Below are 26976 nucleotides of genomic sequence, written 5' to 3'. Positions count from 1 at the left end.
TGCAACTGGGAGTGTGTAACTAAATACATATGAAATCTTCAAATATTAATTTTATCAACATTGGACATTACACATACAATGGATTCTGCACAAGCCTCATTTCTAATCACAGGCACCAGGGCTGTGATGTCACGAGTTGGCTCTTTTCCATCCAGCAAACAGTCTGTGTCAGTCATCAACAAGAAGGGAAACACCCTGATTGCTGTAAGTGAGGCACAGAGTGAGTGTAGGAAATCGAAACTTATCTTGTTAGCCAGCCCAGAGGAAGCCATGGCAGCAGCAAACTCTGTGGAGAGTCTCCGGGAAGAAGCGAAATGTCCCGTCTGCCTGGAATATTTCATAGCCCCTGTCATTCTGGCATGTGGGCACAATTTCTGCCCTGCCTGCCTCAGCTGGTGCTGGGGGAGACCCAGCCCAGCCACCTCCTGCCCACAGTGCAAAGACCCTGTGCAGCAGGGACCTCTCCAGCTCAAGAGTCAGCTGGTAAATGATATAGAAACAGCCAGTTTGCAGGCAGGAAAGGCATCAGGAGGAAAGAATAGATGTGAGAAGCACCAGGAGGCGCTGAAACTGTTCTGTGAAAAGGACCAAATCCCCATCTGTTTGGCTTGCAACAGATCCCACGCTCACAGAACTCACAAGGTAGTTTCTATAGAGGAGGCTGCTCAGCAGTACAAGGTAGGAAATTTCTGTCAAGTTTAATGGGTAATAGCTTTGGATTTTAATTATGCTTAATCTCTCTCTCACACACACACACACACACACACACACACACACACACACACACACACAGCTTGCTAAGCAGCAGCAAGCCCCGCTAGCCAGCTGCGTGGTTCAGCAAGCTGGGCATGTGCAGACTGTGCTGCATGGCCACACCGGGCTATAATCTACTAGCCACAGGTGAGCTAGATTAGCCTAATTGTCGAGCCTTGTATGTGTGTGAGTGAGAGAGAGAGTGTGTGTATATATATATATATATATATATATATATATATATATATATATATATATATTTATGTTTTATATGTATATATATATATAATGCCATCATAAAATACATTTTATATATATATAAAAAATATAGACTTTCTTAAAGGGTGGCAGTGGGGAGGGAGCGCAGAGGGGTTTGTGCGGAGACCCATGGGACTGGCTGTTCAGTCCCTTAAAGAATGCAGAGTGGCAGTGCGGGGGAGGGTTCTCCTAAAACCTGGTGAGGGACCAGAGATTGAACCAGCATCTTTGCACACCAGCTCCTGTCAGTCCCTTTAAGAGTGCAGGGGGGAGGAGAGGCAGGTGATCTCGTTCACATCCTTACTGCAGGGAAAGAAGGACAGCATGTGGACACCCCCTGCTCTGCCTCTTTCAGGGGCTGCTGGGACATGCCAGCCACTTCCAGGAGCAGCAATTACCACAGGGATAATTACTGCAGCCACAACAGGTTCGGCTTTTTAGAACTCACTACTCAAAGAATTAAATGTAAGCCTAAGAGAGAAATTAAACTGATGAAATGCACAGACCAGTCACAAACCAAAATTAACCCACTTTGCAAGCCATAAAAGTAGTAACAAAAACAACCCACATATGTGTTGGGAGATGAGAGGGAAGGACAGTGTGTATTTATGAGAATGACACACACACACAGTGAGTGATGATGTAAAAGGTCTTGGACCTTTTACATCTGCACTTGAAAGGGAATCCTCTGAACTGTCATTCATGTTAAAATTCGACACTTTCCAAAAAGGACTCAACAAACATTTGAACTATCTCCCCCATTATCAAGATAGTTTCCCCAATTATCACCTCTAATACCATTAACTCACAAACATCCCACTCTCCCTACCTCTAATATCATCAATTCACAGACACTTACCTTCCTTCCCCCCCCCCCCCCTCCGCCCGCATCCCCCTCCTGTTCTGCAATGTGATTTGTCCTTTTCATATTTGTTCATTTTTTAAAATTGTATCCTTTGGTATATATGGTTGTGACTACTTTCTTCCACTATTTGATCTGAGGAAGTGGGTCTGGCCCACGAAAGCTCATCATCTAATAAACCATCTTGTTAGTCTTTAAAGTGCTACATTGTCCTGTATTTTGCTTCAGCTACCCCAGACTAACACGGCTACATCTCTATCACAGTGAGTGAGTGAGTGAGTCAGTCAGATTTGCATTGCCAATCTCCCTCCATCCCCTTCTCTCTCTGTGGAGATGGGGTACAGAAGTTGGAGGAGGGACAGCCTGACATCAGCACTTCCCCCTTCTCCTTCCCTCACCCTGCACAGCAAGCAGGAGGCTCCCAGTGGGGTGGCTCCAAGGCAGAGAGCAGGAGCAGCATGACAGTGGGTGGAGGGGCAACTGCCAGCACTTAATAGCTTCCTGGCCAAATCAGTGAGGATCACCTGTCAGAGGCTCCAAGATCTACTGGTTGGTGACTACTGCTCTACAGAACCTGAGCCTAACATTTGCTTTGAGAATATTTCATTGGTGGGTGGCTGGACATTATCCAATTCCATCTCTAAAGCACCCCGGAGTGACAGTCCTGTGTGTGGCCTGAGGCTGAGCCAAAGGGAGACAGCCAGTCGCTCCCAGCTTCACTCCCGAGATTCCCCCTTTAGCTTCAATGAGAGAAGCCGTTTACCAGAGGCAGCAGCACCCAGCCATGCACTGGAGTGAGGAGTGTGCAGGGCATGAAATAATTAATCCTCAATGTCAGAGTGTTCCATCCTGATGATTCTTCACTCCCTGCAGCCCAGGCAGGGCTGTTTTGCACCTGTCTCCGCTGCAGACATGGGAAGTTCTGCAGTTCTGGTTTGTGCACGAGCAGCCATAGGATTAGTGTCACTGTGTATCTGGCACAGTGATAGCAGGCAGTGCCCTTGGGCTGCAGGCCAGTCATTGGCAGGTACAGCAGGCTGTTGGGATTGTCCATGGAGTTGGTGAATCGCTCTTGAACAGCTGGGGAATAGCACTGGGGTGAGCCATCATATTTAACCTCAGTCATCCATGCCAGCCCCTTCAAAGGAGTCTGCCAGATCCAGTTCATAGCATAGTCACTGAAGGGGAAGCTGGAGGCTTTGCAGGGGAGGCACAAAGAGTCTCTGTGCTTCTTCACAGCTCCTCTGGACTCCATCAATTCCTGGGACCAGGCATGGCTGGGAATGGTGTTGAGAGCAAAGACACAATAGCTCTCATTTCCCTGCAATGCATTTAACAGACGCTAACACCTTCCCAAGTGTAAAACCAAATGGAGGAGCCAAAGTCTCATTGTGCCTGGTGCTGGTGGGGGAAGTTCTCTGGGGACTGGTTGGTCCCTGCCCAAACCCAGGGGCTGTGGCTTGTCCCTGCAGGCGAAGCCTAGGCAGAGAGGGGAAGAGATTTAAACAGGAATCTGCCACCCCAATTTGTATCACCCACTGCTTACAAGAAACACGCCTACCCTTTGCTTTAGCTCCTCTCTTATAAAGCAAGGCTCAAACAGATGCTTATTATCTGCTGTAAAACACCTGGGTTGGGGGCTCATGTGTGTGATTTAATCTAAGGGAGAAATAAAAAGATCTGATGGCATGTGCTCAGCCCAGAGAGAGATTCCTCACCCTCCCGCCCCCCATGGCCTTTGGCTCAGACTGTAGAGACAGGAGTACTGTATCTGCTGCCAGGAACTAGCATATGCGTATGTCTCAGGCACTGGGAAGTGTATTTGCCTTTGTGTAGCCATGGGAGACCTAATGCTGAAAACTGGCTGATGACTGGCCGGCCACATGGTGCCCCAGCAGTATGGTGACCATATTTTCTGAACCAAAATTAGGGACACATTAGCTGCTCCCCAGAACCCCATTAGCCATGCCCCTGCCACAAGAAATCCCACCCTGGAGGTAGTACTCCAGGGGTCAGATGGACATGACTGGAAGTAAAGGGTGTCATGTGACCCTCTAAGAACTCCTCCCATAGTCCTCCTACCAATAGGGATGGGTTTGGCCCCCATGGCACCTCCCCCATGAAACTAGCCTGCAATTGCATTTACCCAACTTGCATTGCATTAACTCGGGGGGGGGGGGGAGGGGGGGAAGGCTGGGGGAAGTGTTTTATCTAAGATTTTCCTTCCATGAGTGGAGTGAGTTTTGTCTTGCGCACTAGTATCGAGTCCATGTGCACATGTTTGGCTGTGTTACTGTGGCACCCAAGTTAATAAATACCTTAAAAACCTCTCCCTTCTCCCTCTGCTGCCATGTCTCCCACCCTCCCTTCACCCCTTCTGCTCCTCAAGTGCCTGTTGCCCCCCACTCTCCTCTGCTGTCCTGGCTCCTATCCTCCTCTCTCCCCTCAACCCTTTGGGGAACTGCTCCCCTCTCCATCCTCTTGGACCCCTGCCTCCTTCCCTTTCCTTTGTGTCCACTCCTCCTCTACCCCACTGATCATCTATAGCTACCCCACCCCATGCCCTCTCCTAACACCTCCCTCTACCCACCTGCCCTGCCTCTCTCCTCTGAGGCCCGTCCCTCCCCTCCACATGTCTACCCTTCTACTTCACCCTCAGAATCCCCTGGCACCTGCACCCTCCTGGTGTCTCCTCCTTCTCTCAGTCTCTGCCCTCCTTTTCCCTGGTGCCCACTCCCTCACACCCCTAGGTGCCCTCACAAATGACTTGCTCCATCCCCTGCCTTCCTCGTGCCCACCCTTTCTGTCACCCCCTCCTCTCCCAGCACCCCCTACTCCTCTCTCCTCTTCCTCCCTCTTTTCCCCATTGTCTCCCCCCTCTCCCACCGCCACTGACACCTTCCTTCCTCCCTCCTGCTCTTTTTCTCATTGTCTCCTCTTGGGTACCTTGCATTTGTCTCTCCTCCACCCTGCCCCTTTCTTCTCCTGCCCTGCCTCGCCTCACCTCAGTACAAGCCCCTTCCTCTCCTCACCTTCTGCCGTCCAGTTTGTGGGGGCTGGAGCTGCGGCCACGGTGCTATTTTTAGTACTACTGTCCCGGTTCCCCGCTCCAGCTGGAATCAAGTGGCAGCCACCCAAGGCATGCTCTTGGACCTGCCTGGTGCCCCCCGCAGCAGCCACTTGGGGATGGAAGCAGCAGCGGCGCAGCTGGATTGGGCTGTGTGTAGCAGAGGTGTCCTGTGGGCAGAGGGAGGGAGCCATGAAATGGTGGCACAGGGGCTGGCAGGAGGTTGCCGGCCAGCAGTGTGTACCATGCTGGAGCTTGGAGAATGCTCTGGGCTCCAGCTTCTGACCAACAAACCCGGAAACCGCAGGCCATTGGAAGCGGTCCCGGCTGCTGCTGGCAAAGCACCCAGGGAGCTGCCTACCTACTGGCAGAGGGAGGCGTTTCTGTTGGGCTGTACTAGTGTCTGTGAGGCTGCCCCAGTGAGGGAGGGAAATGGCAGTGCCACTTCTAGCCGGATCCAGCCAGGCTTTTTGGCACATTTCCCTACTTGATAGGGACACCAAGACACAGCATTTGACTTTGGGACTGCCCCGGAAAAACCAGGACATATGGCAACATATCCAGTGGGGACAGCCTCACTGCACCCCAGTTCCAACCGGAAAACAACAGAGGCAGGGCAGTGCCAACCACGTGGCCTCACCAAAACCCACCACCAGCCAGAAAGCGAGTAGTGAGCACTGCTGTGTGGCTCTGTAAATGGGGAGGGCAGCCTTAAAATGTTTTGTGCGCAGCAGCAAAGCTTAGAAGGAACTATGGCGAGGCCTTCCAAATCTGACAGGCAGCTTCCTCGTCTCCTAACAAAGCAAGATCAGGGCTGGGTTGTGTCAGGAGAACCAGAAGCCCTGGGAAAAGGATTGGTTTCTATAACATGCAAAGGGAGGAACTGCTTGCAAAAGGAGGGACTGCTTCTGAAGGGACACAATATCCTGCAGTGTCCACTGGGGACAGCCATATCACCAAGGGAGTGGCCAGCAGTGCTGGGCTCTGTCCTCTTGCCTGGCAGCACACTGGTAAATAGCCCCCCCTGCTCCAAGCACACTCATCCTTCCAGGCCTTGGCTGCAGGGCCAGGGGGAGAGGGCAGGTCCCTGGTGACTGGTTAGGTTGGGCCAGAGAACAGGCTGTGGGGAGGCTGTGGATGTGGTCAGAAAAGAGAGAACAGTCTCAATGTGGGTTGGGGAAGTGGCCTGGAGTGGGCAGAGTTAGTAGGTGGTCTAGAGGGGTGAGAGAAGTGGAGTTGGGAGGTGACCTGTAAAGGAGAACAGGCCCGGGGTGCTGGGGGGAGAGAACACACCCCTGGTCCCCAGCAAGGTGCCCACCAACATCCTCAAGAAGCTGTTAAATGACCAGGCTTATATCACAAGATCTGCAGGCTGGCCTATGTGAACATGCTGCCTTCAGGTGGGGGAAGGAGAAGTTACAAGCTGCTATTCTTGGTACTGATTTGTATAATGGAGTTTACTACAGTTCTTGTTTTCATTTTGACCATAGCTGTCCCTACAGCCTCCCCATGAGATCTGTGCCACGCACAAAGCACACACTCAGGGACAACCCTTCCCCACCCCCAGCAGACTGAAGAGTAGTCAGATAAGACAAATACTGTGCAGGGAAACTGAGGCACGGAAAGACACATGAATTATCCAAAGTCATGCAGCAAGTTAGGTGCAGAGTTGGAAATACAACTCAAATCCCAGTCCTGTGCCCAAACCACTAGGAGACACTGCCACACCTTCAGAAGCATTGGTCAGTGATGAAGTTAGGAGGAAAAGACGCCTTGATAAAAGTCCCAAGCAACCTATCAGCGAGGTTTCCCACTGGGATAATGAACTTCTGGGCTGCTCCATGAGGGGTTAAACGCAGGTGCTGTGGCCGGCACTAGAGGAGATCACGGGGCTAGCTGCTGTGTGGGACCCCGAGGGCCTTGAGTCCACCCATAGCAGGGCTCCAGACAGCAGAGGTATATTCCAAACACCACTAGGATTAGACTGAATTGCAGCAAAACCAACCTATGGGCAATGTTGACTGGTTTCAGTCACCTGCTTTATTGCATATGTTTGTCCTACCAGGCAGCCTTTTCAAATCTCTCAGAATCCACTGTTTCTGCAACTTTTCCTAGCAGCTACCCAGGAGGCATTGCTACTAAAAGCATTCAAGACAGCACTAACCACACCTTAGCCATTCTCACCAAAAATCAGCCTGTCAAGGGGTTTTGCCATAGCGCTCAGACCAGCTCTGTCCAACCAATGGAATACCCAGGGCTTCCGGGCTGAAATTCAATTGGGATTTGGGCCCTTGGAGAGTCCCAGGTGATATTTCAAGCCCTGGTGCTTTCGGGGATTTGTATTACTTTGCTAATCTTCTGAAAAACATGTTAATTGATTGACCACTAGAGTGACCCCAGTTTCCTGTTCTGTGCTAGTAACTGATCATTACTAATCAAGCTTGGCTAACGGAGGTCTATTTCCAATTACTTTAAAGATTAAATCTGAATTGTTAATAAGGCCTGGATATGACACTCCCAGTTTTCATTTCTTTGATGGCCGTGATATTATCAGCCGATTAGGACCAATTGGATTTGGGTGGAAAAATACCACCCTGCACACACCCCTCTCAACCTGCAAAATAAAAGCTCCCAATTCATTTCTGTTTCTATAGGGAAAAATCCAGGCCCATTTGAAAACTCTTAGGGAAGAGAGAGAGAAGCTGCTGGGATTTAAAGCAACTGGAGAGGAGAAATGCCAGGAGTATCTGGTAGGTACCTGGAGAGACTTGCTGTGAGAAGACGGTATGGAGGCAGATTCCAACATGTTTTTGTCCATGTTTCTCCATGATCATGGATTTTGTGTTAGGTTTATGTGCAAAATCTAAATTCGCATCTCAGTGACAGAGTTAATTTCTGACCCTTGTGGCTTTTCCTTTCCCTTTTCCTTTCTTAGATTGCTGAATTATTGATTCTCTTTTCTCCCTGGAGCTTCTGAAAGTGTACTGCTGAATTCTGCCTATTGCTGACCTGGATTTCCTTTCTTGGTGGCCATGGATAACACAGTGCTGCAGTGTAGACGTAGCCTATTTTGGCATCTTAACAGCATGCCCCTTATTTCAAGCTTACTATTCTGAAGTCCCTGTACCACGAGGAGCAAGGGACACTTTGGAATAGTGGGTTATTTCTAAATTTGGTGCTAAACTACAAAATACGCTATTTCAAAATAAGATAGAAAAAAGCTACACAGTTTGCATAGCCCAAATGATGTATCTTATTTCAAACTACAGTGCATTGCAAATGTAGCCCCAACGTCCTAACCATGTAATCAGGAACGCCATTTGGGGGAGGCCTTGGCTCTAGCACCGTCCCACCCCCCAAAGTTTGAACTTTGGAATTCTGTTACTTGAAGTCTGCTTAAAGTGAATGTGCTGGCCTAGCCCCAGAGGCGGCTCTTAACTGCAATAAATCTTGTGTTGCTCCCAGCTTTGCCTTTGGGGCAGGGAGTTTGTTTAGAATCAGAGAGAGGCGGGTGATTAAGATAACAAGAGGCTTGTCATTTAGGTAATTTTAACCTTGAAAACACTGCCAGGTAGTCCCTTTAAAAGGTAGGGAAAAAGGCATAGGGATAAATAGTGGTGTGCCCCAGGGGTCTGTATTGGGGCCAGTGATGTTCAACTGATTCAAAAATGAGCTGGAAAGGGGAGTAAACTGTGAGGTGGCAAAATATGCAGATGATACAAATTATTCAAAATAATTCAGTACAAAGATCTCACTAAACTAAGTGATTAGGCAACACAGGTACAGACAGAATTCAGTGTTGATAAATGCAAAGTAATGCTCATGGGAAAATATAATCCCAATTATGCATACAAAATAATGGGGATCTAAATTAGCTGTTGCCACTCAAAGAGATCTTGAAATCTTTGTGGATAGTTCCCTGAAAACACCTACTCCATGTATAATGGCAATCACAAAAGCAACCAGAATATTAGGAGTCATTAGCAGGGCTCGACAAATTATACAATCTACTCGCCTGTGGTGAGTAGATTGTAACCCGGAAGAGCCGGGTTCGGGTGATCTGCGCATGCACAGATCACTGAACAACACGGCTGGCAAGCGGGGCTCGCAGATCACTGAACAACACGGCTGGCAAGCGGGGCTCGCCACGGTTTGACGAGCCCTGGTCATTAGGAATGGAATAACTAATAAGACAGAAAATATATTGCTGCTATGTGAATTCATGGTATTATGCCCATATCTGGAATACTGCATGCAGCTCTGGTCACCAATGGGATCGGTGAAATTGTGCTAGGGTTGGGGGCAGTGCACAAACCCCACAGGGGCACATGGCGCACAGCTAACTTATCTGCTAAAAAAACTATAGTTTAAGTGCCATAATAGCCACTGGAAAGAGGTGATGTGAGCATGTGGACAAGGTCAGTGTCTCCCACATTTGCTTCTTGACTTGTTCTGGACATGCTCAGTAACACTGCTGAAGCCGCAGTCTCCAGTCTACCCCACACACTTTTCTCCCACAACTATCACAGCATGCTCAGGTTGCCCCCAACCTGAAATAGCGCCCTTTCGTGTCAGACACGTAAACATCACTTTTCAGAGACCTCGTTGAAAAATCAAAAAGATGTCGGAGAATCCTCTGCGAACTAACCACAGGGTAGAGTCAGAAATCTTAGGTTTGCAAACAAATTCTCCCTCAGAATTCCATGTTTGCAGCAATGTTCCTGACCAGCCCTTTCCCGGCTTCTTTATAGAAACAGATAGAAAAGGAGAAGCAGAAGATTGTGGCTGAATTTCAGCAACTGAGTCAGGTCCTGGCAGAACAAGAGCGACTCCTGCTGGCCCAGCTGGAAAAGATGGATAAGGCAATTGTGAAGATACAGAATGAAAATATCACTAAACTCTCGAAGGAGATTTCCCGTCTCAGCGAGCTGATTGGTGAGCTGGAGGGGAAGGATCAGAAGCCAGCCAATGAATTCCTGCAGGTGAGACTGTTTAAAATACGCCAGATGCTACCACAGGGACAGGGCATGGGAATCCAGCAGTCAGAGATCAGTGTAACTCAGCATGCACATTGCTGACATGTGGACGACTATTAATCATTGCAGAGTCACAGACATAAGAAATATAAAGAAAGACAAAACCCCCATTCCTTCAATGAACATATCGCAAAGTGGTTAGGGCAGAGCCTCTCTTCCCTACATTTCAAAATTCCTTCCTTGGAAAATTAAGTGCCTTTCAAATGGGACTGAAATTCTCTCTCTCTCTCATTCCAGGACATCAGTAGCACCTTGAGCAGGTACGTGGCTCTCTCACTCCCCTTCACACTGCACTACTCAGGGAAAGAGCTTGGAGCTAATGTTTGCACCACATCTCCCCAGGGCTCTGCAGCCAGATGTGAGGGCAAGGTCACAGGATGAGCACCAATTTCTCTGACAAGCTTCAGCCTGAGGGTCTCACCCTTGGAGAGCAGACTCTGGAATTCTCCATTCATTGGCAAAGTCTGACCAATTATTTCCTAGAGCTGTCACCTCCCTGGGGACTGGCTGCCTCAGGACTGTGGGGTGGAACATGGGCCCATCACTGCTGGCACATTCAGCCCAGGGCTGCAGGGATCAAGAGTCTCTCCCACCGGAGGGCTGTTTGGAGACTTGAGTGGAATGAGCTGGGGAGGGGAGGAGCAGATGTGTCAGTCTAGTTCAGGGGTGGGCATATAGGCCTCTGCAGGCCGAATTTGGCCCGCCAAGTGGGTTGATTCAGCCCGCAGAGGCCCTGCCGCTCCCCCACCCCCAGGCCAATTAGGGTCTGGGGGTGGGGGAGCACGGGAAGTCTCTTCCCATCATCAGAGGTTGGGGGGAGACGGAAGAGCCCAAAGCATCCTGACTCCACCCCTTCCAGAGCAGCCAGGGGCACTTCAAAAATTCTGGAAATGGCCCCCAGCAAAAAATTATTGCCCACCCCGATCTAGTTCCCCACTCTGGGAAATCAACAGCCATGCCAGGTCCCTGGGGCAAGGTGTGTGTGTCGGGGGGGAAGGGAGCTCTTTGCTTCCAGAAGGGGCGGGGTCAGCCTGAAGTGTGCTTTTCCCTTTCCCATTCCCACACCTTCACCAGACCTGATTGCCACCAGAAGACCAGCTTCTGGACACAGCTGGAAGCTCCAGGCCCTTTAAAATCATTGGGCCCCGGGATACTTGCCCACTTTGCCCTTCCTTCCCTCACCCTCCTCTCAGCAGGCCTGTTCCTAGAGGACAGATTTCTGCAACACTCAACAAGGAACCTCCTGTCCCTCAGAATATGCAGGTCAAGGAGGCTATGTCTACACTACGGAACATAGTAGAATTAAGATACGCAACTTCAGCTACGTTAATTGCATAGCTGAAGTCAAAGTACCTTAAATCAGCTTTTGGCACTGACCACACTGAAGGAAGTCGAAGGGAGAACACTCTCCCTTCAACTGTCCTTACTCCTGGTGGAAGCAGGACTACCCGCATCGATTGGATCGCCCTTCTCAGTTCAAATTAACTGTCTTCACTAGACCCGCTAATACGAACCCTGGAAGATCAACAGCAGCAGCTTCAGTAGTCTCAGTAGTGTAGACATACCCAAAGAGAATTGGCATGGAGGCTCAATTCCTCTTTTGTCCTCAGAGCTGGTCTCTCCAGGCCAGAGTTGAAGAATATTAATGGGTCCTTTGAGGGGAACATTTCATGGCCAAGGGCTGTGCTGCACCTGCTCTCAGGCTGGAATAATTGGAGGGATTCTAACTCCAGGCCCATTAGAGCAGCGACTCACTAGCCAGAACTTGAGTCACTAAAAACAATATAACCATGTGAATGTGTCTCTCTCCAGGGGTAGGACAGGGAAGGGAAAGTTCCATCAGCCAGTGAAGATTTCTCCTAAACTGAAAGTGAGACTCAGTAATTTCTCTGAGAAAACTGTCGCTCTAATGAAGACTCTGAAGACATTCAAAGGTACTGTGAAGGGATCTAGGAGGCGAGATCAGTTTGAGCCCTTTGGGAGAAGATTGGCTGTGACAAGATGGTTCAAAATTAGATGATGCATTTATTTCATTGTTGGATGATACATCTTCACATTCGGTGTCCAAGTCACTCAAGCTGATTAATTCAAATCTTTGTTTGTACCAAAAGCATGCCTTGCCATTACAATTCTTACTAGAGTAAGAAATGACAGACATACTGAAAGCAGTACTAGCCAGCTATTTTCTCCTGGGGCATAGGCTAGTCAAGGGGGCTTTCTTCTGTGATGTTAGAACTACCTCAAACAATGTCTGACATAATACACATCCAAACTATGTTTTTTAAATCTGTTCCTATCACCACTGACCATTCTGAATATTAAATACCTTTTATAACTCATACTACACATGCAAGAACTTTTCTATTGGCAGCGCTTTTGCTGTCCAAGCTATTTGCATGTCACTGTTCTCTTCTCTGCATCAGAGTTGTGGACTTGGCTAACTGCTCCTGGGCAGTACATTTTAGATGCCAGTTGTATTTAAGCACCTTGTGTGGTGAAAACGTCTCTTTGTTTGACAGAGCAACTTATGAGCACAGCACTTAATGGCAAGGCAATTGAAGTCAATATCTCCTTTCTACCAAGGAAACTGCTAGCCAGATCAAAGCCCATCAGTACAAACACACAATCTTGCTTGTCAAACTGCTGCATAAGAACTGACCCTTGTACCAAATTCTCCATACTTAGCATAAGAAGTGCAAAGCAGACAAACAGAGCAGATGTAGCAGGGTCCAAGTGTCTCATTAATTCACAGATTATCAAAGCTCAAATATTAACCATCAAATTCAGCAAAATTCCTTCAGTTGGGGCACGTCTGCATGTCTCTCCCCCCTCTGTTCTAAACAGGGTTATACTTCCCCTGAAAGAACAGGTCTGCAGCATAGGAGTCCTCCTGGACCCTTTTCCAACATTTGAAAACCAGATGTCTTTGGTGGCCAGAAGTGCTTTTGGGCAGCTTTGGCTGATCTACCAGCTGAGACCCGTTCTGAATAAGAATGACTTGGCTACAGTGATTCATGCTCTTGCCACATCCCAACTGGATTATTGTAATGTACTCTATGTGGGGCTGCCTTTGAAGAGTTTTTGGAAGCTTCAATTGTTCCAGAATCCAAAAAGCTCGAGTTTTAACTAATACTTGTTATACAGAGCACATTATGCCAGTACTCCAGCAGCTGCACTGGCTTCCAGTATGTTTCCTGGAATAATGCAAGGTCTTGATTATGACTTATAAAACCCTAAATGGGTTGGGACCAGGGTATTTGAAGGACTGTCTTGAATGAACCTGGCCGGAGATTGGGGTCAGCTGGGGAGGCTCTGCTCCATATCCCTCCACTTATGGAGATAAGGATGACAACTATGCGGAACAGGGCCTTCTCAGCCATTGACCCCAATCTATGGAATTCTCTCCCCGGGGCATTTTCCTGGCACCAACACTGGCACTGTTTTAGCACTGGGCCAAAGCCTCCCTTTTTACCCGCGCTTTTATTGGTGTTGAGAGAGAAAGTGTGTGTCCTGCCTCTTGAGGTGTTTTAGCAGGTTTTATGCCCGTTCCTCCCCCCCCTTTGGGGTCTTGTATTTTTCTCTCCCCTCCCCCACTCTTTTAATGAGTGCCCAGGCAGGTTAATGTGTTTCTGTAACTGCACATCCACTAATATGATCTATGCCATCAAATACCAGCAATGCCCCACTACCATGCATATTGGCCAAACTGGACTGTCTCTGTGGGAAAGAATTAATGGACACAAATCAGATTTATGAAAAGGCAACACACAGAAGCCTGTTGGAGAACACTTTAACCTGCCTGGGCACTCATTACTAGATCTCCAAGTCACCGTGTTGTTTCAGGCCAATTCCACAAGCCAAAAACACAGGGAAGGGTTGGATCTTAAGAATTAAACTTGTAAATGAAGTTATCAGAATGGAATGAACAGAGATATCAGCTGGCTTGCACACTACCTTCCATATCCTAATGACTTAACCAACCAAACAATAGAGGTGCTAATTGTTCTTATCAGCCTCTTGTAACTCCTTGAACAATCTAGTCACTGTCTTTTTTTCTCCTCTCCCCCTCTCCCTCTTATTTATTCTTGGATCTGGATTTTTAATACTCCAGTCATCTGGAGAAGTGAGTTGCTCTCATGAAAGCTCATGATACCATCTACACATTTTATTAGTCTTTAAAGCGCTACTAGACTATTGGTTGTTTAAGTTTTTCTATAGTGTTTGTAATTAGAGTCAGGTTAAAAGAGGGACACTGGCTGGGTAAAGTTGGGCCTCCATCTCTCTGCCCCATGGTCCAGGCACACAGGGCCATTGTAACAGGAATGTGACTCTGGATGGCATCACAACAGCCTGAGCCAAGCTCTGGACCAGCCCCTGCAGCCACTGACCAGAAGGGTCACAAATGACCTCCCCTCCCTGCTTTGGTCAGCACAGGGTGAATCTGGCCCATGGAGCCACCTGCCCCTGCCTCAGTTTCCACAGGGATAAAATGATTTTATCATTATGCCTATTGCTGCCTGTGGAGGACGAGGCCCCATCATGCTGCTCTCTAGAGAGACACTGAGGAAACAGACCCCACAGCTCACAATTAGAGCCAGGAGTCTGCAAACTCTGAACATCCTGTTAGTGTCAAAGGGCATGTCTACACTAGCCCCCTAGTTTGAACTAGGGTGGCTAATGTAGGCATTCGAAGTTGCAAATGAAGACCGGTATTTAAATATCCCAGGCTTCATTTGCATCTTTCCAGACACCGCCATTTTTAAATGTCCCTTAGTCTGAACACTGTGCCCGTGGCTACACGCAGCACGGAGTAGGTAGTTCGAATCAGGATCTCTAATTTGAACAACCGGTACACCTCGTTCCACAAACTACCTACTCTGTGCCGTGTGTAGCCGCGGGCACGGAGTGCAGACTAAGGGGCATTTAAAAATGGCGGTGCCATTTATATTTAAATCCCGGGCTTCATTTGCAACTTCGAATGCCTACATTAGCCTCTCTAGTTCGAACTAGGGGGCTAGTGTAGACATACCCAAAGGGATTAAAGTGGGTAAAGTTACTTTTATGCAAAAATATTTGCAGGGTCTGGTCTAGGTTACAATAAAAGGCAGTAAGTGAATCAGACAAGCTAAGTGGAGTCTGAAGCCCAGGGTAGGATGATGAGGGGGAAGTAAATGGCATTGGTAGATTATATGTCCTGGAATGATTACAAGGCTTCATAGACGTTGTCTCTATTGTTAAAAGATGCCTGAATGAGAATGGAAATGGAATCAGACCATTTTAAATACCTGAGCCTGTCTCAGTCTGTTTTTCTGTCCAAATTTAAAGTTTTAGCATTTTGAAGTAGGGACACAGTTATAAATATGAGAGGTTTATATCTTTCTTCTCTTATCCCTTCCCCCACCAGATACACTGCCATCTACTCTGGAGAGAAAAAGAGGGAAATCCCAAGAACCATTCAGACTGGGTAAGTTTGCAAGTGGAGATTGTCTTTGGATTATGAAAAAATTCCAGTGAAAGCATCTTCTTGAGATTGTAACTAAAGTTACCAACCAAACCCACAGCAACCATGACACGCACAGAGCCCTAACACTAACCCACTGACCAGTGAGGAGACCCAGGGGAACGGGAACAGGGGAGACCAGGACCCCCTGCTCTCCCTTTTTAAAAAGTAGGATGAAAAAAGCCCATCCAGTTTCACACAGGGTAGGGAGCCACTGCCCTGGATAGGCCTGGAGCTTCACAGGCAGTGGCTGCACTTTGTGGTGGGGCAGCTGATCAACTCTCCCGCAGTGAAGTGAAGCCTGCCTGCAGCTCTTCCTGTACCGCCTCCACTCAGTGGCCCCTGCTCCTTTCCCCTCAAGCCTCTGTTCCCTGACCAGGCCAGAAACCAGAGCTGGGCTGCTCCCCATTGAGCCCAAGCTGCCCTGAAAAGCCCTAGCCCCTCACCTGCCCTGGAAGAGGAGAGATGTACTGATTTCAGGGCCCCCAGGCCGCTACCCAGGGCAGAGGATTAAAAGCTCTCCACACCAGCTAAGGTTCTCAGTCTGGCCAGAGGGTGGGGCCCTGGAAAGAACAGGAGGGGGGTGTCCTTGTGCTTTGGGCTCTCATGCCTTTCACCAGCATTCCATGGCGGGATCCCAAGCTGACATCACACGAAGACGCCTGACACCAGCCGTGGGGCTGAGATCCTGCCCAGGCTGCTACACAGAAACCCCCTCCCTGAGCAGCGCCCACATGGAGCTCTCTGCCCTGAGGCTGCCACCTCCCTCTGCTTCACCCCAGTGCAGGGGGCTCCCCATCGCTCTTCTCCCCCATCCGGCCTTTCCTCTGGGTAGGGCTGGGCTCTCCCATTGGAGCTGCTCCCTGCCTTGGGGAGAAACTCTCCCTGCGGTGCTGGCAGCTCCTCCCTTCTCTTTGGGCTGGAGCTGCCCCACCCAATGCCACCCCCTGCTCTCTAGGGTTAGGCAACCCTTCCCCAGCACTGCACCTTCCCCTCTGTGTCCTGGCCTGGGAGTGGAGGCTGCAGTAGGGGAGGGAGTTTTCCTCTGAGGAGTAATGCTGGTACCTGCCTCCTTTGCTCCCTCTTCAACAAAAACTTTGGACACCCTCGTGGCTGTGTCCTTGAAGCTGGGATTTGGACAGGCTCAAGCGTCTGAAATTAAACGGAAGCAGATGGAGGAGCTGCAGTGACAGCACTGCTCAGTCTCAGGGGCCCAGCCAGGACCGATGTAGCTCCCTCGGACCCAGGCCTGTCACAGCCAGGACAGGGCTGCTGGGGAGGGTGAGAAATGGCTCCAGCTACCCCCAGGGCTGAGCTCTGCTCTATACACTTCAATTCTCTCCCCCCAGCAACTGTGACTCTGGATCCAGATACGGCCCATCCCCGACTCATCCTATCTGAGGATAAGAAAAGTGTGAGATGGGGAGACACACGGCTGGATCTGCCCGATACTCCTGAGAGATTTGACATTGCGTTCTGTGTGCTGGGCTGTAAAGGCTTCACCTCAGGGAGACACTACTGGGAGGTGGCGGTGGGAGGTGGACAACACTGGGGAGTGGGGGTGGCCAGAGAGTCTGCAATTAGGAAAGGACAGATTAGCCGTAGCCCTGAGGGGGGCATCTGGGCTGTGGCGCTGTGGGGGGGTAGGTTCCGGGCTCTCACCTCCCCTCTGACCCGCCTGCCCCAGAGCTGGGCCCCCAGCAGGATCCGAGTGTGTCTGGACTGTGACCTGGGGCAGGTGACATTTATCGATGCTGATGACAAGACCCCTCTCTTCAGTTTCCCGCCAGGCTCTGTTCTTGGGGAGACAATCCAACCTTGGCTCTGGGTTGGACATGACTCTCCACTCAGACTGTCCCCGAGACATGGAGAGAATATCTAGCTAGGGACCCTGAGATCAGCTTCTCTAGTCTGAGGCATCCTAAGCTATATGACAAGGATAGGCAATAAAACAGCAGTGGTTCACCAGGATTAGTCCCTGATGGGCCACTGCAGCTATATTTACCTGCTCCTCCACAGGTATTGCTGGGAACATTGATCTGTGGCCAATGGGAGCTGTGATTCCCCAGACCTATAGAGGTGTAGGTAACTTGGGGCGGGGGGCTGCCAGGGGCTAACCCTGGTGGACCAGAGTCAAACTTGGGTTGGTATTTGCCCACCTATGCTGTACTACCTCACTCATTCTTTCATGATATATCTATGACCTTGGAGGTTGCTGCAGGTCTCAGCTCTGTGCAGCCTCTGGCCTGTCCAACCCCAGAGAGCACTGAGTGAGCGAGGTAGAGAATCAGATCTCCTGGCCCCAGGGATTGTGCAGCCCGTTTGCCGCTGTCCTCTATGGTCCAGGGGGATTCTGGGTCGGACAGTGGCCTGAGACATGGGGGAAGAACAGCCCACTGGGAATGAAAACATGGGCTTCTCTTCCCACAGTTATTCCAGCGCTATGGCCTGGAGGACCCCTGTCTACTCAGTCCTTTGGCCTCTTAGCTCTATGAACCCAGGAGCTCCTAACCCCTCCCTCCGTGCAGCATGTGGATGGGAGGACTCTGTGAGCATAAGAACGACCGTACTGGGTCAGACCAAAGGTCCATCTAGCCCAGTAGCCTGTCTGCTGACAGTGGCCAGCACCAGGTTCCCCAGAGAGGGTGGACCAGAATTTACAGATGGGCTGGGGACAGACAGATGAGGGAAGGAGGGTGGAGACACTAAGGATATTAAGTATCAGGTAACTGACTAATGGAATAGTCAATACATTTTATCCCCAGTTGATCCTGGGCTCCACATGGCGCTGCCACTTTGAAACACCAAGTGCAGCCTGGGGACACCTCAGCTGGTCCCAGGCTGCATGCAGCTTTTCAAAGGGGCAGCACCGTGTGGAGCCCAGGGTCTGGCCCCAGGCGTCTAGCAGCGCTGGTGCTTTGAAGTACTCTCTTCTCTTCCCCCTCCGCCTCTATCTGATAGAGGCAGCAAGGGGGGGAAGCAACTAATCAACTATCCAATATGCATTTGTTTATCAGATAATCAACTAATCCTTCACATTCCTAGGAGAATTAATTAATTGGGGTTTGGGTAGAAGCTGGAGGCTCTGCACCAGCGGAGATATTAGCAGAGGAAGACTCAGGGACCAGGGATCATACATTCACTCCAGTACACAATAGATATGAGTGGCTAGTGCAGACTCTGCCTACAGTGATAGAAGGGGTTTTCCATCTGTGCAGTGAATTCACCTCTGGGAGAGGCAATAGTTAGATCAACAGAATTCTTCCAGTGACCCACCTGCATTTAGATCACAAAGATCTGAAATATTTCACAGCTGAGGGATGTAATGAGGCCAACCTAACTTGTGTGTGTAGACCTGGCCTCAGAAAGAGAAAAGTTTTGTGTATATGCTCCAGTCACTAGCAGAGCACAGCTACAGCTGTGTTGCTGAAGCACAATTCTACTGTCTGCCACGGTGGGGGAGGGTCAGGTGGCTCTAGCTGTGGCCCTCAGCACACACAATGTGCCAGAGCCCTGAGCGATTCGCTAGGCTGATCCAAGTGTAAATGTGAAGCAGGCCTCAGAGGTGTCAATTAACTTTAGGGTGAAGCTAGAGGGGTAAGATCAGGTGGGGTGGCTGGGTAGGAGCTGGGGTTTGGCTCGGGGGAAACGCTGCCAGCCACTGTGCAGAAGATTTGCCCCCACACAGGGAGGGACAAAAGGGATAACAGTTACCCAGAGGGGTGAGCCACCTTTTGAGTGTGCAAAGGCAGGAGGGGGCAGAGAGGTTTATTATTCGCCCCCTCTCAGAGCTAAACATAGCAATGAGGGAGTACAGGGCAGCTTCCTGATGGTACTCTTATTAGGGATGTTAAATTGCAGTTTGTATGCTAATCGAGTAGTTGATGGAATTTGCATCAACTACTTAATTAATCGCTAAGGGGATTAGCTCCCAGGGCAGTGCAAGTCAGGACTGAGCAATCACGATTTATGCTGGCTGCAACTGCCGTGGTTCTGCTTTGTAAATGCAGTAAGAGCTGCTAGGCTGCCCTCCCCTGCCGGCCCCCACCGGAGACACTGCTGGAGGGGGGACTGACTTTTAAGGTAGCTCCCTCCAGCACCAGCTCCTGCTCCCCCCCTTGATCCCTCTGATATCTTGCTCCTAACACTTCCCACATCCCAGACTCCCATCCTGATCCTGCATTCTACATTCTGCCTAAAATTTGCTCCGATCTCAGCCTGTTCCCATGCAACCCCCTCCCACATATTGAATCTCTTATTGTTGTCACGACCCCAGAGCCTAAAAGCCCCATAAAATCTTCAGTCCCTGGGTTCCTAAAGGAGTTAATCCAGCTCTGGGGGTAAGCCCTCACAAAAATTAAGATGACACCCATTAAATGGACATCATGTGGAAAACAGAAAGCAAGTCATATCACCAATGCAATCTCTAAAGCAAATTGAGCGGGACCTTACTGGATTAAATATGTCCAAGGTCATACCTGAATCACCCCATATGTACAAACATTCCATAAGGAGTAGGAATACTGGATGCACTAACAAGCAAACTAAGATTTGTAACAGCTGAAATTTATGAGTTGGGAAAGCCTGTCAGTGCATCAGTATCAAAATTAGGAATAGGACAACAATTATTTTCTAGAATATTGCCAATGTGGCAATAGCAAGAGGGAAAGAATTTGTTACTTTTAGCAGAAACTATGGGATCAGTGCAAGACAACGTATCCCTAGCATTAGCCTGTACACAGGTCCAAGAAATAGGCCAGCAATTGATCATTCAAATAATCTGGGAAGGTCTGCAAGGTTTGCTTTTGGAAATAAGAAGACTGTTGAGGGAAAAGGTTATAGAAGGGGAGAGAATTATTTGCATGGTGAAAATTAATAAATTTCACCTTGGACAAAGATCAAATGGTTCTATAAGCATATGCAGTAACTGCACAGAAGTGAGAAAGAAAAAAAGGGAAAAAACCCTCACTTATGTGGATTGAGAGGGAGAAAGACACTCCCCTTGCACACCAGAGCCTTCCAGGACCAGCCTAATAGACTTTGTGCGCTCCAGCTCCATGGTGGCTCAGGGGAGGGGCTGCTTCCCTATGGGGGTGGGGGTGCTGAGTTTTGGGGCCCAGATTCAGGCTAGCTGAGGGCCGCATCCAGCCTCCAGGTCCACGGTTCCCCACCCCTGCTCTAGCCTAATTATTGATGTCTATGCAGCGGTTCGGATGGGAATCCAGCTAACAAAACATTTAATCATGTAGTCCACTGATTGCCATTGCTGGGCATATAAAGAAAACCAGCAATGGGAAGCCGCTGTCGTGTTTCAGCCTGTGGCCTGTGAGGAGGTGGGCTCTGTGTGTGTATCCAGAGTTACAAGAAAGGGGTGAATGTTTCTCGGTGTTGGGACCAGGAAAACAAGGCCTGGTCAACATTATGCTAAGGAAAGTTAGCAAAGGCTAATTATGGAGGCCTCTGGGTATTTTGACCAGAAGCAGAAATGTGGTTCAAACAGAGGCGCACCCTCCATGCTGGCTTAGGTTATAAAGGTAAAATGAGTGATAAATTATATATTTGTACCTACTGTGAGTAGAATGGCTTGCTTTGGGAACTGGTCAGTAACTCCCTGTTTTTGTTCCTCTTCGCTAATCTTACCTCCCTATTTTTGCCCTTTGTTTGTACCCGACTCTTTTGTCTCCTTGTTCCTGGTACCTGCCTTTTGTGATTGATAAGAAAGTTACTGATGCATTATGAAGCGCTTTTGGCCACAATGTATGGTTGGCTAAGATATGCATAGATATTAAAAAGTTTCTAGAAAGGGGGGTAAGTGGCTTGGGTGAAGAGCTTATGACGCAACGGTATTGTCTTTATAAGCCTACCTGTTACTAAAATCGGGGCTGGTTCTCGTGAGAGACGGGCCGCTCTCTATTGTCGTGCGCACTCTTCAATAAAGAGCTGGTGATTGGACTTTGCTGGTGTTGCCTGTCTCTTTGCGGTCAGACAACGAACCGAGCCATCTGGGCTAGAGTCCCTGACATCGGTCACTGACAAAGGGGCCCAAAGCCCGTGTGCCGGGGACGGGGCTAAGGCCGCGCTACGGCCCCCCAAGCCACCCCGAGCATCCACCACGCTCCGGCTAGCCAGCGCCTGGCAGCCCCCCCCCGGCCGGGCTCGGGCAGCGCCCTCCGGCCTCCCGGCCAGGTGGGGGGGGGGGGCACAATCCTGCGCTGCGCGTTCAGCGCAAAGGGACCCCCCAGTAGCCCCCGCGCAGGGACTAGACGCGGCTCGACAGCGCCCAGCGCAGCGCAGCTCGGAATCCCCCCCGCGCAGGCAGCGCCCCCCTGCTGCTGAAGGCTCAAGCCCCGCGGGGGGGGGAGCTGCCCCCAGCGGGAGCCTGGCGGGGGCGAGAGTTTGATGCCTCGTCACAAACAGCAAATACCCCCCCGCCGGGCCCTGCGCCTCCGGCACCCCACCCGCTCCCTCACCTCAGCTCCTCCGCTCGCTGCCCGGCCCCCTCACAACTCAGCGCCGCTACTGCGCCCTACTCCGCCCGCGGGCCAATCGCAGAGCAGTGGGCGGGGCCTGAGCCGGGGCCGGGAGTGACTGGCAGGGGACGCACTGAAAACCCGGCCGTGGCGCTGCGGGAGAGGAGGGGAGGGGGTGATACCGCGCGTGCGCAGCGCAGCAGTGACTCCGGTCTTGAGCCAGCGCCAGGGCGTAGCTCAGCCCGGCAAACCAGGCTCCCGGCGCGTGGCCCTTCCCGCTGCGCCCCAGAGACTCTCCCTGCGCGGAGACCCAGCCCCGGCTCCAGGCAGCCCCTCCCCCCCCGCGGGGAGCCCCGCCCCCAAAGCGCCTGCCCGGGGCTTGGGGACGCTGCAGCAGCCCCAGGCCTTGCAGGGGGCAGCTGGGACGCGGGGAGGGGCCATCGGGCTATGGGGCGCGGGAGGGCGGAACACGCAGGAATCGGGACGGGGGGGGGGCAATTCTGGGGCTGGGGGGGCAGAGCCAAAATTCGGGGGGGTGAAGGGAAGCAAGGAGGATTGTGGGGGAGGCAGTGAAGGGGGGGCCAGGGAGGAGGGGGATGGTGGGAGAGACACTGGCAGCTCCTCCAGGCTGTGGGGGGGCGGCCCCACCCAGCAACAGGGCGGATGGAGTGTAGAATCTGTTTCCCTAGAAATGGTCACACCAGCATGGGGGGGGGATCCCTCTACGGGCTCCGCATTTGTAAGGCAAATATACCTGGGCAGCCCCTTCCCACAGTGCATGGCTGCTAATTTAATCTATGTAGTAAAACAATCGCAGCATTTGTGAGCCTGAGTGGACAGGGCCGGGTAGCTGCTGTCTGATTTCTGCCAAGGATTCCATGTCAAACCAGAGTCACTGCTAGTCACAGCCCTGGAACCGGGATCCCCCAGTTCAGTTCAAATTCACTAAGTAAGGGGGGAATGATGGTTCAGGTCTGGTTCCCAATCAGTTAAAAATCCTGGTTCTCTGGGTCTGGTTCAGTTCTGGTGAATCCAGCTGGGCGAATGGAATCTGTATCTGCTGAGCTGTCCCTGGAGGCTACAGGGCAGCCCAGGGGGACTCAGGCATGTGGGCAGGGGTTTGAGGTTATGGCAATGGAAGAGGAAGCTGGTGTCTGTCTCTGCTCAGGATACGGAGCCCTAGAGCTGGCTGAGTTTACTGGGTTGGATGCTGCTGCCTCTGACATGATCTGGGAGCTGTCAGGGACTCTAGCCCAGACGGCTCGGTTCGTTGTCTGACCGCAAAGAGACAGGCAACACCAGCAAAGTCCAATTACAAGCTCTTTATTGACAAGTGCACACAACAATAGAGAGCGGCCCGTCTCCAGAGAGAACCAGCCCCGATTTTAGTAACAAGTAGGCTTATAAAGACAGTTCGGTCGCGTCATAAGCTCTTCACCCAAGCCACTTACCCTCCTTTCTAGAAACTTTTAATATCTATGCATATCTTAGCCAACCATACATTGTGGCCAGAAGCGCTTCATAATGCATCAGCAACTTTCTTATCAATCACAAAAGGCAGGTACCAGGAACAAGGAGACAAAAGAGTCGGGTACAAACAAAGGGCAAAAAATAGGGAGGTAAGATTGGCGAAGGGGAACAAAAACAGGGAGTTTCTGACCAGTTCCCAAAGCAAGCTGCAGTAGGTACAAATATGTAATTTATCACTTATCTTACTTTTATAACCTAAGCCAGCATGGAGGATGCGCCTCAGTTTGAACCACTTTCCTGGTTCTGGTCAAGAATACTCAGAGGCCTATGTAATTAGCCTTTATTAACCTTCCTTAGCATAACATTGACCAGGCCTTGTTTTCCTGCTTCCAACAGAGCCCAGGCTGAGCAGCGGGTCTGTTTCAGGGAGAGATATTCACTGCAGCCCCTCTGTGCCCACCCCGGTGGGGACGTTCCCCGGTGCCTGTTACTCACCCCTTGGCTCTGCTGGCATCTGCTTCAGGGGATGGGGAGAGAACTGGGGACAAAGCTTGGGAGGGGAAGTGACTCAGCAAAACTTCCAGCCTGAGTTTGGGTGGCGGGGTGGGGAGTGGGTCCCTGTGTGTCTGTGGGTCCCAAAGTTACTGCCCTCAGTGATACAGCAAGGCTCCCAGTGGAGAGCAAACGCTCATGGGCACAGGGCAGGCACCAGCGCTCCCAGCAGAGGGGAGAGGGCAGGAGGCAGAAAGGGGAATGGGGAGACCAGCAGGAGTAGGAAGTAGGGAGAGTGTCCCAGCTCCCAAACCTGCCCAGACCCATTCACTGCTTCACCTTGGGCAGATTGACTGTCCTGGGAGCAAGGGACAGGGAAGGAAAAGCCAGTTCCTGCCCCGCCCAGTCCCCAAGGTGGGGGGAGGGGATACTGCTCACAGGGACAATGTCAGGGAATCCCTAAGAGTGGCAGGTTAGGAACTTCTGCTCTTTCCTAGTGTCTGTCTCACAGAGACTGTCCTGGGAAGGGTGTAAAAGTGCCTGGTGGGCTCAGCCCTGTGGGGGGTGCAGGCCTGTGTGTAACAACACAACTGTGGGTTTCCCAGTTTCCCAGAGCATCTGTCTGCAAGGAGAGAGCCTGGGAGGACTGGGGTGTGAATTGGGCCAACCCTCCTTTGGAAACCTCCCCAATTGCCCCTCTTGTCCTGACACGCTGAAGAATCACATCCACGCTTTGCTCCAGATTGTATGAGGCAGGCTTCCCTAATGTGGACGAGCTACCTCCACTTAAAGCCCCAGGAAGTACTGGAGGGTAATTAGTTTGAATGCCCCTGGAGAGAAGCTATTTCAAAATAGCAGCAGTGGAGCATCCACACTACTGCTATTTCAAAACAGCGATTTTTAGTTAAGCATTATTCCTCATTAAATCTGGGTTATTATTTCGACATAAGAATCCTTTTATCTCAAAACAATTTAGGATTACGTAGGGCTCAACACGCAGGCTTACAGGTGGGAACCAAAACAAAGAAGTAGTCAATATAATAGTCTTCTGTTGATATGAGTTTTAGTAGTTAAATTCCTGCCCTGTCATTGCTCATTAAAAGTGCTATCATATGGGCGGAAGTTGAGTACATATTGCATTTTATTAATATCAGCATAACTGATTTAAATGGAGCCTGTGTGTTGTGTAGTTTTGCCTTAATCTTTGTATTCATGCCCATCAGTGTGAAAGAAGTTATTTGCATATGTTTGCAAGTATATGCAGCCACATTTAAGTTGTGGCCCTCGGTATGTGTATCATTGTGGCCCCCAGAGCTTCTAAAGTTGAGTAGCCCTGCTGTAGCGATTGGTGTGAGCCAGGCTAGTTATTCAAAGGCTGTGAATTCAAATCCCACCAGAGTTACTTTATCTGCTCTCTGATGAGCAGCACACCTTTTACAGTACACTCCTTTAATGTGGCCAAATGGGATCAAGAATAGGGAAAAAAGACAGGACTGGAGGCCATGAGCTACAAGTCTCTGCACAACAGGCAGGCTTGCTTGCACCTGCCCCCTCCTACACACACAAGCAAGTGAAAGTTGTGGAGGAGAAAGGGAAAGCCAAGTTGCCTTCTGGGGCTGCTCCTTTCCAGAAGGATAATGGTAAAAAAAGCTGCTGCCACTTTGCCACCTCTACCTCTTACTGACATTTATGGATGTTCTTTTTTGCCAACCTGTCTCTGTTTTCTACTTCACACCTTTCCCATCCCCTTGTTCAGAGGGGGCCAATTCAGACTGTGGAGCCAATTCTTCAGTGTAAAGCAGGGGTGGATAATAATTTTTGATGGGGGGAGGGGCACTCCAAGAATTTGGAAAGTGGTTGAGGGCCACACTCTTCCATGATATTAATGAAGGAGGTGTGGGGTCTGGGATGGAGCTTGGGGTAAGGGATTGGGGTGCAGGAGGGAGTATGGGGTCTGGGAGGAAGTTTGGGTGAAGGAGGTGGTTGTGATCTGGGGCACTGAACTGGAGAGCAGGGGGTTGGGTTGTGACCTAGGGCATGGAATTAGGGTACAGGAGGGGGTGCAGGGATTTGGGTTGTGAGCTAATGCAGGAGGGCATTGTGATCCCCTAATGCAGTAGGTTATTTGGGGTGCCGAATCTGAGAGGAGACAAGTGTGCAAGAGGGGGCAGAGGGGGTTCCTTGGTTAGCAGCTAGCTAGCATTCTGGACATGACTGGCTGTAGTCCTTTACTTCTTGGTAAACCTCTGAACTGGGACAGGACTCGGGCCAACGTCTTCTCATGGCCCAGGTGTCCGGTGGCGGGGATGTCATGGGTGAGTCTCAGGATGGTTCTCCAGTGGCAATGAGGGACAACTGTTTCAAGTATTTTTTACATTAAAAAAGTTAATGTTTTATTTACAGGGTCTTTATCTACTCCCTGAACAGGACCCTTGACCCACATCTCTCCCTGGAGCAGGGGTGTGGGGAGAGGGAGATGGGACAGAGGAACTAGGTCCCCTACAGGGACCTGATGGGGGATGGAAGGAGGTAAACAGGGTCTCACCTGAGGCGCTGGTGGGGAGGAATAGGGCAGAGGGGACTGGGGCTCTCCCAGAGACACTGGTGTGAGGGAAATGGGTCCAGCAGTTCAAGTCAATTGCTCAAAGTGGGAGCAGCTGCTCCCAAGGCTCATCCTACCTGCTCCTGTGTCTCCAAATATCTGTTGGCCTTCAGGATCAGACTGGAGCCTCCTCCCATGTGAGTGGCCCTGCCTACTTCCCTCCCCACCCCAAACGATTGGCGGCCAGCATGGCATGCTCAGACCCAGGCAAAGAGGCAACCAAAATCTCTTGCTGCCAGCACCTTCCCTCTCAGTTTCTTCCCCACCATTGGCAACCACAGTCCCTTTCAGCCACTGGGTCAGCCCAGGAAGGGAGACAGGAAATGGGGCAAAGCATCAAGTTAAGTTGAGGGAGGCAGGCAAAGCTCATCTTGCCTTGCAGGCTCACTTGCCACAGCTTCTCTGTTATATGCTGCTTCTGAGAAAAACTGAGAGAAGTGGCAGCCCGAGAAACAGCTATACATCT

The 26976-nt window shown here is 50.5% G+C and overlaps 2 protein-coding genes across 8 annotated transcripts in view; one reads left to right on the top strand and one right to left on the bottom strand.

Moving 5' to 3' along the window:
* The window catches only part of LOC102450780 (zinc finger protein RFP-like), a 30528-nt gene extending 8484 nt beyond the window's left edge, over positions 1–22044 (top strand). The window contains exons 1-7 of one of the 3 annotated variants that reach the window (XM_006121613.4): positions 186–678; positions 7595–7690; positions 9692–9922; positions 10214–10236; positions 11789–11910; positions 15381–15440; positions 16826–22044. In XM_006121613.4, the coding sequence (XP_006121675.3) occupies positions 271–678; positions 7595–7690; positions 9692–9922; positions 10214–10236; positions 11789–11910; positions 15381–15440; positions 16826–17358 (1473 nt within the window). In that variant the 5' untranslated portion in view covers positions 186–270 and the 3' untranslated portion in view covers positions 17359–22044. Of the gene's footprint in view, positions 1–185; positions 679–7594; positions 7691–9691; positions 9923–10213; positions 10237–11788; positions 11911–15380; positions 15441–16825 lie in introns of those variants that run through there. The other 2 variants (XM_075913682.1, XM_075913681.1) reach the window with 2 other exon arrangements.
* The window catches only part of LOC112545537 (uncharacterized), a 49612-nt gene extending 27553 nt beyond the window's left edge, over positions 1–22059 (bottom strand). For 2 of the 5 annotated variants that reach the window (XM_075913570.1, XM_075913571.1), the window contains exon 1: positions 4906–9697. In XM_075913570.1, the coding sequence (XP_075769685.1) occupies positions 4906–5488 (583 nt within the window). In that variant the 5' untranslated portion in view covers positions 5489–9697. Of the gene's footprint in view, positions 1–2636; positions 3353–4905; positions 9698–21946 lie in introns of those variants that run through there. The other 3 variants (XM_075913575.1, XM_075913574.1, XM_075913573.1) reach the window with 3 other exon arrangements.
* Between the last annotated feature and the right edge of the window lie 4917 nt (positions 22060–26976).

This window comes from Pelodiscus sinensis, chromosome 32 (genome assembly GCF_049634645.1).
Source record: "Pelodiscus sinensis isolate JC-2024 chromosome 32, ASM4963464v1, whole genome shotgun sequence".
NCBI classification, from domain to species: domain Eukaryota; kingdom Metazoa; phylum Chordata; order Testudines; family Trionychidae; genus Pelodiscus; species Pelodiscus sinensis.
Note: the sequence above shows the minus strand (reverse complement) of the source record. Positions and strands in the feature narration are given on the sequence as shown.